Source organism: Monomorium pharaonis, chromosome 11 (assembly GCF_013373865.1).
Source record: "Monomorium pharaonis isolate MP-MQ-018 chromosome 11, ASM1337386v2, whole genome shotgun sequence".
NCBI lineage: Eukaryota > Metazoa > Arthropoda > Insecta > Hymenoptera > Formicidae > Monomorium > Monomorium pharaonis.
Window position 1 is genome coordinate 7,819,858 of NC_050477.1, and position 16,524 is coordinate 7,836,381.

General features: G+C 43.2%; 1 protein-coding gene and 1 long non-coding RNA gene across 4 annotated transcripts in view; one reads left to right on the plus strand and one right to left on the minus strand.

The window, feature by feature from the left end:
- Positions 1 to 16,524, minus strand: part of LOC105837961 (zinc finger protein basonuclin-2) — a 250,438-nt gene that overhangs the window by 149,518 nt on the left and 84,396 nt on the right. For all 3 annotated transcript variants that reach the window (XM_012683177.3, XM_012683178.3, XM_028191323.2), the window contains exon 3: positions 10,686 to 10,788. In XM_012683177.3, the coding sequence (XP_012538631.2) occupies positions 10,686 to 10,788 (103 nt within the window). The remainder of the gene's footprint in view (positions 1 to 10,685; positions 10,789 to 16,524) is intronic.
- On the plus strand, positions 1,209 to 10,001 carry LOC118647822. Its single transcript, XR_004964962.1, has 2 exons — positions 1,209 to 5,745; positions 5,825 to 10,001. It is a non-coding gene; the product is annotated as an uncharacterized LOC118647822 (long non-coding RNA).

The window sequence follows — 16,524 nt, forward strand, 5'->3', positions numbered from 1 at the left end:
ATAACAACGTTTTCACAATACACTGTTCTATTTTAAACCACTAAATCGGCATCGAAAAACGTGAAGATAGCAGCTAGCCAAATAGTTATTCGCTAAATTAAGGGTGTAACGCCCTTGGTCCAATTACGTCCGTGAGACATCGAAATTCTTATGTCTCGTGACATAACGCTTCCGCATGAGGGATCCTACATCCTTCCGCTTCGTTCTTTTTTTGCACTCTTCTTGCGCGCAAAAGTGCAATCTCATCGATAGTAAGAAGGAATAAATAACGCGACCGAGAAGATTCGTGCGCCCGGATCGGAACAAGGGCTCGAAAGCCCTTGAGATCAGAATATTTTTTCACATTATCCGATCGACCTCGACATCGATCCCTCACAGATGCGCCGCGATGATGTCGCCGACGCGCAACCTCGTTAAGGTTAAAGTCGTACGTCAAAAGAAACCCTTTCCTCCTCCCTTCTCCGGATGTAACGCTAACGCGGCGCATACAAACGAGCGCTAATGGCGCGGATAGCTTTTGTTGTTTTTAATTAACCCTTTCTTTTAAGACGGCCAGGGGGAACGGTAAAACCGTCGAAAGGGACCGTCTCGTCGCCTTCTCTCGCCTACACCGCCGCCGCACCCGGCTCTTTTCTCCTACCTTATATCCCTTTCCGCAGCCCCTTCGCATCCCGCGGGGGATGTAAATATGCGGGGAATTGCACCTCGGAGACAGGCGAGCTTTTCTCGTTTACGAACTACGACGAGGCAGCGCCTGCAATTAAACCTTCATCTAATTACCCCCGCGACCGCTCGGCTAATTGCCGGCAGACCCGCGGGATCGACTGAAAAGCAATACTACCTGTTTTACAAAACTTTTCTTCCGTTATGGGAAGCTCTTCGGATACGACCCTATGCGCGGTAGCATTATAATTTCCCGCTATTTAAATGTAATGTCTCGGAGCGAGAGTTTGTCACACACACACACACACACACAGCGTTTATGAATTAAAAGAGAAAATAATTCCGCAAAAAATATTAAAATTTACATAAACATTAATACCAATTTTCATCTCGATATTCTTCAACGTGAGTTCTAATCGAAATTTGACGAGCGCACGATAAAGGAAATATATGAAAGCTGTCGTAAAATGAACGAAGTAAACTTTCAATAACGCACGACAGTTGCGGCCGTAATCGCGCACCTTCACGACGCGACGTTCCCGAAGAAGTCGCCGTTGGTGTACAAACCAAGAGGACGGAGCGGGACGACGGGGAGGGTTAAGATGGTGCGTTGGGACGTCGGCGCTTTGTCGCGGTCACGGGGCTGTCAATCACCGGTGATAGGAGACGACACATTAATCTCGCGGAGACCCCGTTGACCGCATCCTCTTCTCTCCCCTTGCGGTTAAATAGTCCCCACAATTCTGTCTGCCGCTTAGCAGCTGTACAATCGTCTTTTTAATCCTTTTTTTGCCCCTTCACTCTAGCAACACTTTATCATTTCAGAAAATCTAAAACAGCCGGGAAATATATTTTAATCTCGTTCTAAGCGACATGAAGAGATTTTCAAGTAAATTATGACGAAATTATAGAAAATTATGACAAAGTTATGTACAAAGTACTTTTATGCAAAGCATTTCCGATCACTGTACTTTCATTGACCTGAAAATTCTTCGATCAATCTTGAATCAATTTTCTTTATAATAAATTTGCTAAAAATGTCTTTAAATATCTAATCATCAATATCTTCGTGAAAGGAAATGTATGAAGTTAACTGAATAAAGTACCTCATAGAATTCCTACGTGCGTAAAATTCTCAGTTTTGAATACTCATAAGTTAGCTTTTCCATTCGAAGGGGAATGCCCTTTTGACTTGTTTCCAAAAAGGAGGGAAGTGGAAAGTTTTCGACTTGACAGGCCGATCACGAACAGCGACGCTTGCAAAAACTGACCGCGACTGACAAATGCGTAAGAAAGAGCAACTGGACGTCTTTACAGATGAAAAACGGACGTCGGGGTTATCTGTATTATTAAGTGGAACGTTTCTCGGAAGAATGGCGCCATTTGTTTGCCCCGATATCGCGGAGACTAATCCGCGTTTCGCCAGACTACACCGGACGAGAAAAAGGTGTCAGCCACTCATTTTTCAAAATTACATTACTGTATCTCTAAATATGCAATTCACACATATAGTGATATTGATTATACATTATAAGTTATTAATATTAATACATTCCTAATTCTAAAAGAGAATTAAGAAACCACCACGAAAACAAAGAGAGATTTTATAATAATAAATAATACAATAAAAATTAAGACTTTCTCTTAATTTCTTAAAATACATAATATTGTTAGTTTGACGAGGAAAATTATAAAAGCTATAAATTTCAAATCAACGTCGCTCAATCTATTCACTTGCTCTCTTGTAGCTTTCCTATTTTAATCGTAGAAAAAAAAGTATTAATCGATTTAAGCCGTGGATAAAGTTAACAGACGTCGGCGAAACCGGTCATTAGGCAAATGAAATTCGGAGTCACACTTGGCGCTCAGTCGCGGCGACTAAGTGAGAAAATAAGGGCCGACTTACACTCGAGCGCGAGCGAAGACGGAAAGCACTCTCTCTCGATGCTCGGGCTTCGTTCAACGGCACATTATCTCGCGGCACTCGAATTTCAGGGCAAACCGCCAAGGTGGGAGTAAACTCGAAAGAGATTTATCGTCCCGGTCTCACTGAGGACGACGCGTCGTCCTCGCGAACGGCGATGCAACTCGTCCGCCAATTCGTGGCCCACCCAGCTGATCGATCGCATATCGCGATAAACGCATTATTTAATTACCACGAGTAATTACCGATTATTACACGGCGCGGGCTGTCCCGGCGCAATGTCCGCCATTAATTACAGCGAACGATCACGGCCGAAACGCTCGTTACGCAGCACTCTTTAATCGGCTCGGTTCTCCTCTCCTCTCCTCTCCTCTCGTAGAGGCACTTCCGCAGTGAGACCGCGCTCTCGATCATGATTCTCGTCCATCGATCGATTACGATCGATTACGCGCGGATTACGGTGATTCATAGTGAAACTGACCACAGTAGAGTTAGATCACGATCATATTGTGCTTGTTAATAGCGGGAAAGTGCAAGTTTGCGCGGACGGTTAATAGATTTTTCGAAATCAGTTCAAGCGCTGCTAGAAATAAGTACTTCGCTCGTTATTTAGGCGGGAATAAAATTTTATTACCTTATTATAAAAATAGAGATATAAAGACCAACATAATTCTGTACAGTAATAATAAAACATTTTGTGTGTTACGATATGAAAACTAAATTTATTAAAATCATAAAAGTCGTTCTATCTCCCATACCGACTCGTTTTCGATTTCTGTCTGATTACTTCGTCGCGACGTGTATTTTTCATCTCGAATCTCATCGGGAGGAATCTTCGGCCGCGCGGCTCCTCGAGATAATTCGACGTTATCGCGAGGGTAAATAAGCTCGCATCTATCCAGGGCTGCGCTAATAGATTCCCCCAGGATGCTGTATCTCGGGATAAATGCCTCCCCCAGCGACACCGTTCATCATAACCGAAGTTGGACAGGCTAGCGAGGGCCGAGGGGGTTAAAGGGACGCGGCAAGGATGGAAACTTGGTACGATAGAGAGAAACGGAGCAGATAAGAGAACTCGACAATCCGTGCAGCGTCCGAGGTGGTAATCAGAGATCCCTCCTCGTCGTTCGTCCGTGGAAGCAACGGGACTGGGAATCGACCGAGAAAAGGAGGGGGAGCCCTACGTTTCTCCTGACGGAGGACGAGAGACAAATAACGTTTGCGCGTCGACTAGATTGAGAAGCTCGAGGTGTCAGTGAATGTACATTAATCTGTATCAGCCGGCGCCATCAATATTTAATCCTAATCCCGAAAATTGCTGCGCGAGCAAGTAAGACCGAGAACTATGGCGCGCCGATGGGACGCGATGTCCTTCCGTCGATGTCATATTCGGTACGCGACTGTTCCTTTGAATTTTCCTCCAATCTCATTTTGTATAGCGTACGAAAAGTTCAAACTTCGTATCATTAACGTTCCGATTAATGAAATAGATAACACAGTGATTTAAAAAATTACATTTTTTTTACACTTTTTAAAATTCTCTGTATATCATCTTTGATGAGTACATCATCTGAGAAGAACTAAAATTAGAAGAGTCTATATATTTTCATAATTGACGTTTTACAACCCTGCGATTGCACGCGTTTACGTCTCCATACGGGGAGAATATTTCTTACACGCCAGAAAACCTGACGGGATTACATCGCACGGCATACGAAAACGTGTTTGCAATTTTGAACGACGCGTTTCTGCCAACGACGGCCCCTCGCAAGGCGTCGTCGCGACAGGCGTCTTAACCTGACGTAGTGCGTGTCGTCGTTACCGCGGCCGGCAGTGAAAATGGTTTGTGTGCCAGAAAGTCGCCAGTAAGTTAAACAGCGGCCGTGGCACCGAGGCGTCGTAAAGCGCCGCGGCGCCTTCGTGTTTACGCGGCGACGTCGAGGCCCACCAACCGCGTCCGGTCCAACCCGTTCCTCATTCCTCTCGCGCCCTCCGTCTCTCGTCTCGCGTATGCATCGGCTCTCTCGTCTCGCTCGCCCTCCCTGCCCTCGACGTCGCGGTCCGCGGTCCAGGTTCCCTCGCTTATTCCACATCTATTTTCGCGCGCGTGACAAATCTGTATGCCCGCCGGATTTATCGAGCGACATTCTGGCCGTCGTACGCCCGTCGTGCCCATATGGCAGAGCCCGGCAGCTATTTCCGTCGTCCGGTGCACTTTGCTCGCTCCTTCGACAAGTGTTCCTACCTATCGACGGGATAATCGAGAGGCTGAATTAACCACGAACATTATTGGGTAATTTATTAACAACGCTGATGTGTGTAAGGAATTATGTGGTGTCGTTAAAATCTTTTTTAATTGCAGTCCAATCCTCGATAAAGTTATAAAAAATTTTTGATACATATCAATATTCATAATCATCTAAATACTCATTGATCGAGAGGAATGTAAATGTCCTCAGACGTAAATGACTGCAATCCTCCTTTAAAAGATTTTGTCTAATAAATATTCTCTCACTATATACGCTCAAACAAAAAGTGTCTGTTGTTTATACATAAGATGTCAAATATTGGAACACTGTGGACATCAATAATTAAAATACTAAATACTACTAAATATATACAGTGTTTCTTTACAGCTTTCGCTTAGTATTTTCGGAAGTACAATATTTCATCGGTCTCTTAAGTGCAATGCAGAAATGTATGCAGCGGCACAGCCTCCGCGTGCAAAATAGCAAGCAGGCCATCTCCGCCGTTCGGGCGCGTTAATGGACCAGTGTAGCGATTTCGGAGACGGGGAGAGTTTTCGCGTGTAGAACACGATGACGATGAGACAATGATGCGGCACAGCGGGACCGACGCGTCACACCCGATGGAATTTCGAGGAGCATCACGATGAGGACGACCTCGTCATCTTTCTTTCGGCCGCCAAACCGGACGATGATTTATGAGCGTGTATTCCGTCGCGGGAATTTGTCAGTCCGTTTCTCGACGCTGCCTATAGGTGTTCTCTCACCCATCCGATATCGATCTTCTTTTTATGCACAAATACATACGCGCTACGTTTGTATGCATATAGATGTGTAAATTGAAGTCCCGGCGAGACGAGCGAGAGCAGCATGGATGGCTATGGTCTTTCGTTCCCTTCGCGCCGAGAAAAAGTAAGTCTTAATAAAGTTGGGACGAGATAAATTGGTACATTAGCATCTCGGCTGTGATTCATGGTGACGTTTTTTCTAGGTGGTAGAGTGGGAGGAAGGGTGCAATAGGGTGATCGGAGATCGGCTTATGATATATCGCCATTAACATTTGTTTCGTATTAGAACAAATACTTGCGTATTTTTAAGCTCTAAAAGACGCATCTCAATGTTCTTGATAGAATAATGAAACCCCACGATGAAGTTTTCAAGAACGATCACGCACGTTTAAGACAATAATGGAAACCTGATTCATATTAGTTGACGTGCTTTATATAAAAAAATTCTGTTAATTAAAATTTTAATACAGTATTTTAATATAGTATCGTATAACATTATTAACTATTCTTGTGTCAAAATATTTGGCATCTGTATAATCAAAAATCTTTGCAAAACATCAGCTGCAAAGTTCATAAAATATGTATTAAATGTAAAATATAAAAATCTTAAGATAAAAAAAATGTTATTTTATAATTTTCCATATTTTTTTTAGTTATTTCGAGAACATAAATAAAACTGTAACTGTTCAAGCATTAACAAACTAAGCAAATTGCAATGTCTGAAGATTTTTAATTTTCAGATGTTTTTGTGATAAAACTGAAAATAGAATTCTTAAAAACTAACACAGTCTCATGAAACATCACTATCGAGGTCTGTAATGAGGGTTCGGATAAATAATTGCGAGTGCGTGTTTCACTGGAATGGAAGGTAAATCATCCCCTGTCGCCTGGTGGAGTTCGGTCACAGGCCGATGCGAAACAAAGACCGCGACAGGGGGTGGGGGAGGGGGCGAGTGCAACCCCCGCTCGTTCACGGCCGCCGTAATTCACAGTTTGGTGGCGCGTTTATTAACGGCGGCGCGGCGTTACTCCGGGCTACGCCTTTTTAATGATTTATCGTGCACGCGCCGAGATGTGCGTAGCCCTTTTGCGGGCCAAAGTTCGACGTCTTCGTCGGGGCCCCGCGGGGCCCTTTCCCTCCTTCACCTTCCGCCAGCTGCCGATCGGTGAGAAGTGCAGATGGAGGCGCAGATGTTGCGTTTCAACCCTGTCACCGTTCGTAACTACACGGTTCCTCTTCTTGTTGTCGAGAGACGTCTTCCTCCTCTTAGCGTTAGGCGAATCGTAAAATTGGATATACCGACAGCTTTTCTGCCAATTTCCTTTTTCCGTTCTCGGATAGACCTCAAAACTATTGTCCAAGATGTGAAACGACGGCAAACGAGTTAAAAAAGAATAAATTACAAACAATTGATAATAAGTTTATTATCGTGTCTGGACGATCGACTGTTATATAAGGAAATATCGATCTAAGATTGAGTAATCGAGGGTTAATCAACGGGGACAATCAAGTGTTGTTTTCTTTTAACGTGACTTCATCGTGATGCGCGATACTAATCGCCTCTGTCAATGCGCTCGGCGGACCGATCGCGGCGAGTTCTTCTTGGCGAAGGTTGAAATGAGCCTCGCGTGGATACAGCGAGCCGAGTAATAAAGGATACCACTCATTATCGACGGAGTGTAATCGATGGCTTTATGACTCAGGTTCCGCCGCGATGTGTACGCTCGGCACAGTAAAAAGACGTCGGATAAACCGAATACTGGACAGACGATAAAGCGCGGTGAAAAACGTTTAATTGGACTAGATTGTGGAGATGGTCAGGGTGGCTGGAGCGTAGATGACCGGTTCGCGCAGGCACGTAAAGTATTGAAGGCGAACTTCGGAAAATTCTCTCTCTCTCTCTGCCTCTCGCCAAGCCGTACGCTAAATTGCTCCCCCGGTGTATTACCAGGAAGGGCGGACGGAATTTAGAGTACGCGTATCCTCTTATCGTCGAGGTTACGCCGCGGCGGAAAGAAGGTCGCTATATACTCGACATCGAGGCTTTAATCGCGTAACTGTACCCCGCCGTCCGTTCTAACCCTTCATTAGGCGCGCATCTACTTTCCGTGATTTTTTATTTCAGCGACCTGCCGCCGCCCGTACCGCTCTCCCGCTCACCGGCGCGGATATCGTATGTACGTAAAACGCGGCTTAAGTTAATCCGCGTGTAATGATCTCACAAGGTTACTCCTCGATCGTTCCCCATGCTGATGGCGCGTGCGCTTCATCGTACTAGGGTAGTACCTGAGGTAGATATTACAATGATTCCTGAGGTACGAAGAGAGAGAGGGAGAGAGAGAAAAAGAGAGAATATTAATATTAATATTTTGCTCTTGTAAAAAAGGTTGAGCTTAAAATAATCTGCTAATTTTCTGACAAGAGACGTGAAAATGGAAAACGATTTTCGACTACCATCAAACGTCAGGCAGCCGAAGCCGAATCTCATCAAATAGGTAAAGATTTTACAAGATAAGCTTTATATGAATATAATTTTACGTTTAAAGCAAATTCTCTTTTTTTCTCATTCTCTCTTGAAATTGACACTACGATCGGACTTCGGACGCTTCACATATGCGATACGCATCTCTCGCGAGCACGGGCGGCCCAGGAAGCCATCTTGTTAAACTCCAGGGATTTCCGGGCGAGGACGAAAGGATCATTAGCGTCGGGCCGGATTCATCGCTCATACGCGAGTTCCCGCGCGATGAAAACTGCATGGAGAAGAGACAGACACGTCCCGTCCCGTCGATATAAATAAAGTATCGAAGGGATGGACACACTTCGGCTCGTCCGAACACAACGACGAGCCAAATGAAAAATGCCGAGACGGCCGATCAATGTAAATATATTCATGACGTGGGGTGGCCGAGCGGCCACAGGGATGCCGGGATATACACGCGTGTACGCCGGGGTTTTATAGGATGGGGTCCGCTGGAGGACTCGATGGCACTTGGACGGCACATAATTCACTCTTTGGCAGCTCATTACAATTTAAAAAGGCCTTTGTCAGTGCACTACTCGTGATTTCGTTCACGGTCTCGTGGCCCTCGCGCATCGACGCATTTTTCGGTGGCAGCTAACGATGCTCTACTTAGTTCGCTCGACACATGTTAAATTTTCGATATAAAATGAGAAACACAATTTAAATCCGATTACATGATGCTAAGAGCTTGAGCCGAAGTAAATCATCCAAATTCGGTATTTTTGATATTTAAACTATTACAAATATAGCGTGTATTAAATATAATATTTAAGATCTTATAATTTTATATTTTTCATGTTTGAAAATTTTCTAACAATTACTTATTAGAAAGAAGAAAATAACGCTATACTCTTGTGACAGTGCACTTTTTTACGTGCGCCACATCTCAAATGTAATCTATTTAATTATATTCGTTATTTTCGACAATAATTCCGTCGTTACGCGTGATCGACTTTTCGACCACTATGAATGCGTATCACAGATTATTATCGTAATCATTGACGGATCAATAATGACAAGTTCGTTTTCTCCCGTCTACGAAACCAGTTTTAACAAAAAGTGTTGACGGACGAGATTTCTAATTTAAGTCATACGTATGACTATGTCGAAAGAGAAATAAAACTATGTTCGCGTTTTTAAAATTGACTTCGGCCTATTACAGTCGTCTTCTGATATCGATAACTTTGAATTAATGTACATAAGAATATATGTTAATTTATGATGCAAAAATACGAGACATGTAGTTATCGTTATGTCAAGCAATCAATATTTTTCTTAATGATACAGTAAAAACGTGCGTATTAATTACGTGAACAATGAATTTGTTTTCGACATTTGTTATGATATTCGATATCGCAGTAAGTTTATGAAAATTTCTGTTTTAAAACGCGAACAGTTATTGATATATGATATATTCAAAACGAGTATATAACAATAGTAACAGATCCATTACTCTTTTCTCGATATTCATATTCCTGCGATGCCGCGCAAAAATAACAAGCCCGCAGTTTAATGGCTAATTGGTTACGCGCAAACTTAAAAGCGCGCGCTGCAAAAATTTATGCAAAATTCGGCTAATCGGCGAGCAACCGACAAGTGTTTGAGCGCACGATTATCTCGTTGATTACGCACCTCGCTCGCGTTTTATGCCTTAACACGTTTGTTAATCACCCTAATCCGCCTTCGACGAGCATTCGCGAACCCGGCAATCCGGCGAGAGAATAATTACTACGTACGCCGGTTCGCAACGTGCGCCTTTTTTGCGCAACAGAACGCGCGCGAGAGATTGCGACACCTCTTGTTCCGACGTAACGCGGAGAGTCGAAGCGGGGTGGAAAGAAAAAAAAAAAAAAAAGAGAGACAGAAAGAGAATGTGTGTAACTGCCTTCCCCCGGGATCGGGCGGAAAAGGAGAAGCCCGAAATTGATATGTATTCCATGCCGCGCCGCGTCCAATCTATCGCGGGTCAAGCAGGCGGAATTTTAAGCGCGGTTTGACGTATGCGCGTGCACGTACGTGCGTGCGCGCGCGCGCGCAGTTGTTCGCCATCGGGTGTCGAGATAGCCTCGGACGATAAAACTGCGCGAAGCACAGTGGCCGATTCGGGCCTCCCCTGGATCACCTCCTCGTATTCAGGAACTTACGGGGGCATAAAGTATTCCGACGTCTTATATCGTCGAATACGCGTGTTCGATACGTGTGTGCGTGCGCGCATTTCTTCCTATTGTGCGAAGGGGTGGCCGGCGCGCGGCTACGATGCGAGGGTTGGGCGGCGGTCATCGTTGGAAAATTGAATTTCGTCCCTGAGGGCCCGTCGGATGAAGTATGCTGACAGTTGGAAAATTTGCGTTTAACCACGCGCGCACGCGACACCGCGAGGCGCCGGAATATCCCCGGGAAAATCTTCTCGCCGTCGTTCGTTCTTTTCTTCTTTTTTTTTCCTTTTGCTTTTTGTCTCTTTTTTTTCAAAGGTGCGTCCAACTCGTACGTAAATTTCGATATCGCGAAACAAATTATTTTGAGATGCATTCGGACTTACCGTGTGGGACCCATCCGTGACGGCAATTCTCGCAGCAGCGCAGATGGCGTTTCCCGGGTGTGAAGGATTCGCAGGAGCAGGCGTTCACCGTGCAGCGGATGGACTGCAATCAAAAAACAAGTGCGTTACTGTAGAGAGAGAGAGAGAGAGATTTAACGCAGAAAAATATCGGTATTCTAACGTATCCCGGACAGTTCGGTACGGATTAAGAGACGCTTGCCGTGGGCAAGTAGAAAATGGACGACGGGGGTTGCTGGTCCATTTTGAATGACCATTTGGCGTAACGCTACCCCAGAGGAAGTTCGTAAGAGACAGGCTCGTCGGATTTTAAGGAACCGTGAATATTTTCCGCCCTTCAGTCCGGAATTAACCCCCTGGGACTGACCATCCAATATCGCCCTCTTCGAGAAGAAGGGGGGGGGGGGGAGAAACCGACCTCGCGTATCGGTATTACTTTATATATATATATATATATATATATATATATATATGAGAAAATGCGGCAGAAAACTTTATTCTCCGCCCTGCTGCAAGTTACCTGCAGGTCGGTATGTACCTATATCGAGATATCGACGTATCTCGTCGCCGCCGCCGTGCTGCATCGAGTCGAGACGAGAAGGCGGCATCTCTCCCGTGAGCCGCCACGTCTATTATAGATCTGAAAGTTTGCCCGCGAGCAACACGAATATGCACTAGGAAACTTCGACTCGCAATTATCTCGCTAATGTGCTGGGGGGACCGTCCGAGATTTTACGTAACATCGCCTCGTATATCGGATACTGCAAGTTAATTTCATTTACTCTTTCAATAATGCATTGACAAGGTATTTAATTTGTGACGTTTATGATTCTCAAGTCTTTTATAAAATTATTTCATTATTTTATTTTTAAGATAACTGACAATTAATCATATCTTTTTCTTTCTTATTGGTTAATTTTTTTTCATCAGAAAAATCAATTTGATAAGAACTTGAATTTCTTTTCCCTAATAAACACATAAGTTAAATATATGCTTTCCTAACTTTATCTTCGGTCACGATCACGTCGCGCATCTTCCGTATCAGCGAAAACGCAATTTGCCGGGAGACGCAACCCCCGACGACGTTCGCACGGGTAATAATTTGGAATCAGGGGCAGTTCTGCTGCCTCCGTCCCTCATAAAACGGCGGCGCGTTTATATAAAGAGGCGAAAAAAAGGGCCGCGAGAGAACGCTGAGAGGGGTAAAAAAGTTGTTTCACGCCGGTGTAGACGCCCGACGCTACCCGTTGTGTTGTCGTCATAACGCCGTTACGGTAGCGTTACACGGCGGCGTTAATATAAAGACAAATGAAGCGACGCCGCGGTGCACGCTGTGCCGCCTTCTGCCCTACTGGGCTATGTGTCTTTATATAGACAGTATCCCGTGCCACCCATGAAAAACGCATCAGCCGGAAATCTTCTGTCGCGCGAAAAAGCGACGCGCGAGGGCGACGCGACTGACAAAATTTCGCAAGCGGTGAAATTTTATTAGCCACGCCGCGGGTTATTTATTCGAAACGGCGACAGATTATACGGCGATATTAGCGGAGCCGCTAAGAGGGAGCATTACATCGGAATAAAAAGAGTGTGCGCAGTATTGTTTCGCAGACTACTTCCCTATTCTTCCAGGGCCGAATTTCATTAATGCTTCCTACATTGCGATACTTTTTTCCAATTTACTCCTATAATTTTCTAATTTTTTTTCATATAGCCTTTTAATTTTACTTTATAAAACAATATAAGCTTGTAATAATCAACTAAAAAATATTTCTATGATCATTAAATTTATGTATATGCGTGTGTATATTTTTCAACTTTATTTCCTCAATATATATTTTTTGCAAGTAATTTTAGAAAAATAAATAGCTTGGTAAATTTGATAAAAAATAACTGGTCACTGATTGGAGCAGATAAAATTACAATTCTAAGCAAAAAAATATTTTACGCGCACCCTATAGAGCATTTATACATTACATTAATATTGTACACGTAACACTTCCTGGATCTTTCACTTCCGTCTGGCATTGTCATTCTATTCGTCCTGCAAACGTGATAGTAGACCGGTCTCGTGATGACGAATGCCATTTCTCGAGTTACATGCACGGAAGGTGTGTCTGTCGTTCATTCGTTCCAGCTCTTTTTCGCGATATTCCAAGCCGACTTCTCTTACATACGTTCGAATCAAAGTCTAGTTCACGTATCATCAAGTCCGAACAATATACTCTGTATTACATGCATACAAAGTTCGAAGTGACGAACTATATAACCGGAAAAAAGGTGTTTTAGCTACAGAATAAGTCGATTTGCACCCAGGCATTATTTTTAAATTATTCATAGTCCACGTTTGTTTTGTACATGTAGTTATAGCCTCATACATAGTTTTTTTCTTCCATCTATATATATTTTTCAGTCGTGATACAAAGAATGAATAAATGTGCCTACTCAAAGTATTCAAAAGTAGATAACTCTAAAAAATCACAGTCCTCTAAAACTCGCACTGTAAATAATTTAAAAATAACACGGTTTGTAAAAAGGGAGTCATTTAACGTTAACAAAAGAAAATGTCAGACGAAATAATTACATACATAAAGTATTCTGTAACTAACGCCGTAACTAAGGTAACATTGTTTTTTTGCTCACATTATTCTTGTTCATAACTTATTACGTCACTATTGTACGGCTGATGTAACGCGGATCAGCACTGTACGGATTCGGAGGGCTCCGACCCGAGTGTCTCTATCACTTCGGTTGTCCCCCTTTTACTTTCGCGCGCTGTCTTCTGGTATCGCGCCGCACAGAAGGCAATAACATTTTTACGAGCCTCAAAACATTTATTGCCGCCTGTAGGCCGCCACGCGGTTTTATCGTCTCGCTCCTTCCTTGATACTCACTGCTTAAGAATGCCCGCAAGCGCGTGCGTACGTATATATGTATATATCTTTTATAATATATATATATATATATATATATATATTTCTTTGAGGTTGTACATCTTTCGATTAGAGCGATAACGGCTCCAGCAACGTCTCCTTAAAGGCGCCTTCCATTTTTCGACATGATTGATATCCCGGAAGCGACTCTAACAATTTTGTTCCGTCATTGGTGTTTAACAATTCTTATCGACACACTTTTATCTGAAACTATAAACAGTCAATATGCAGTACTTTCAATCTCCTTTCTTAAGAATTGGGACATAAAAATTAAATCGAACAAAATATCGACTGTTTATAGTCTCAGATAAAAGCGTGTTGATAAAAATTGTAACAACAAACGAATGAAATGCCATTAAAGTTTTATAGTTATACTTTTTCGAATTAAATTTGTAATTAGAAAACGTTTGTCAAGAGAAAACGTTTCGATAATTATATATTTGAAGAGAAAATAAAGAAATATAATAATGCAATATTGTATATATTATTCAAAAACATTCTGCAAACTGCACGAAACGAAATAAAGGTTATTTATCTTTTTTTCTAAAAATACATACCGACATAATTATCGAGACATCTAATGAGTATGTCAAAGGATTTGTGTATGTGCTTTCGAGATACGCGCTACGTACATCGAAAGTTGCGCGCAAAAAGCGAGTACAGGGAGGCGTTATTCCGCCGGCTCGTAATTAACGGGGCGCAAGGTGCGCGGTATTCAGAATGCGCTCTTTCGGATATGCGCGTGACGTTGCGCTGCGTTGCATTGTACGTTGCGCTTACAGTTGTATCACGGCGCTTAAAAAGCCTCGCGGCACGCGCGCCGAAATTAGCGTTCACGGCAGCTGGCTTTTTTGATCAAGCGAGAGAGTAAAGAGAGACAGACCCATTCAACTACGCGCTCCCGATAGCCGTCCGCCGAACGATCGATCGATCGAGTCTGTCGTACGGATCGCGATCGTGATCGATCGTACCCCCGCGGCCAAAAATTCTCGGTCGGATAAAGTTTTTGGAATGCCGGTCTCTCGCGAAAGAACGCAATAGGGTTTCAACTGATGCGCTATAATAAACTGACCGATGAGATGTATATTTTTCGATTTTCTCCGCTTCTTTATCGTTATTGTCACACGTACAAGTATTTATTCAATAAATTTATAATCTCTTTTTATTTCATAATTCTTATGAAAGGATAAAAAAGTTTAAACAGAATAAAAAATATCACGTGAATCGTGTTATAAAAATTCACAACTATTGTTATCGCTTATTCAGACTTTCTTCTGTAATTGCAATCGTACTCGTTTATGCTAATTTGGTATTAATAAATTATTATTCAATAAGTGCATGATTATGAAAAAAATATTCAACATATAACTCTACAATAGATCGATTTTAAATTATTTTCCTGTTTCTATAATTTTGAGAGATGATTTGGGGAAAGACCGATGTCATTACATTGTCATTGAGTCATCGTTATAAACGATAATCACGCGAAACGTGCATTAAGCGATTGAGGAAATACGCCGAAATCAGCTGGAAAGCGCGTGTACGCAACACGATGATACGTGCATAATATATGACATGACGTTAGCGCGCAATCAGCCCGACCGTCCGCGTATGCTCAAGGGACGGACCGAACAATATCGCGACTTATCGCGGTACAATAATTAATTGCGCGGATATGGATTACACGAGTTACGCAAAATTTCCATTCAATAACGTCCGCTATCACGGTAATTATTATCAACGCCAAGCCAACGACACAGTTCCACAGTGCGCCTTTGTGCTCCGCGCGCTGTCATCATCTCCAAGAAACTAATACCGCCTAATAACAAATCAGATCACTTGACATTCCACTAATTACCATTACTTGAAAACACTGTACGGACGTTCGTCATTTGCGTCATTTGCGGGAGATAATGCGGTTATTATTCGGAGTACTCTGCGTCAAGTAAGCGAAAGAGAGCGATGATGGACGAGACTTAAAGGGGACGTTGAATATCGACATTGTCGAACATCCTGTTGTTCAATTGATTGGTAATTTTACTTAATTTTCCTTATTGACAATTCTCTATCTTTCTGTCTACCGTTACTTTTATTTGCGATGTAAATGCATAATATAAAGAAAATGTCATTGTGTTGTTCAGCATTAGCCGAGCATTAAAAAGCATTTAACATGTTAAGAAAAGATTAAAAACAAATTGAAAGTTCCTCTCTTTCGACATAACGTCAAACGTAATATTTCTCGTTGCGATTAGATCAATCGCGTATCCTTCTAGCCTCGAAATAAATGGAAATTTCATTGTTAACTCGAGTTCATCAACGTTTTCGCGTAGAACGGAAGATTAGCATGGCTAACGTCGATGCTTGTTGCCGGGCCGACCGCAAATTTCGGCCGGTGAGCCTGTCGATTACAGGAAGCGCAGGCGTAACGCGAAAGTGCCGAAAACTCGACGGCTCTCGGCGACGATGATGCCGATGATGCTGATCTGATACTACAGCCGTTGCGCGCCGCGCAAATCCGACGGCGCCCGGCCATTGATTTCGCGCACGCTCGTGTTTAATGAACAGGGCTAATCTGGGCCGAAACGTTCGAAACGCAACGTTAACAACGTATACACACACCGACTCGTTCATCGTGGCAAATTAATTTGGCCGGCTCGAATTAAACCTCAAGTATAAAGCCTGGCATATGCGCGCGCGTCGCCCGTGGACTGCGCGAGCTCATTAATGAGTTCGAGGATTTAGGCTCTCCCGTGCGTTGTGCTGATCGGATCTTCCGTCCCCTTTCGCGGCTAACGAGTGCATAGAGGGGAATTATCCTACGAACTTTGTGTATTCTTGCCTGAAAAACTGAAAAATTTCACATGCTGCATCGAAGTTACGTCTGCAAGAAC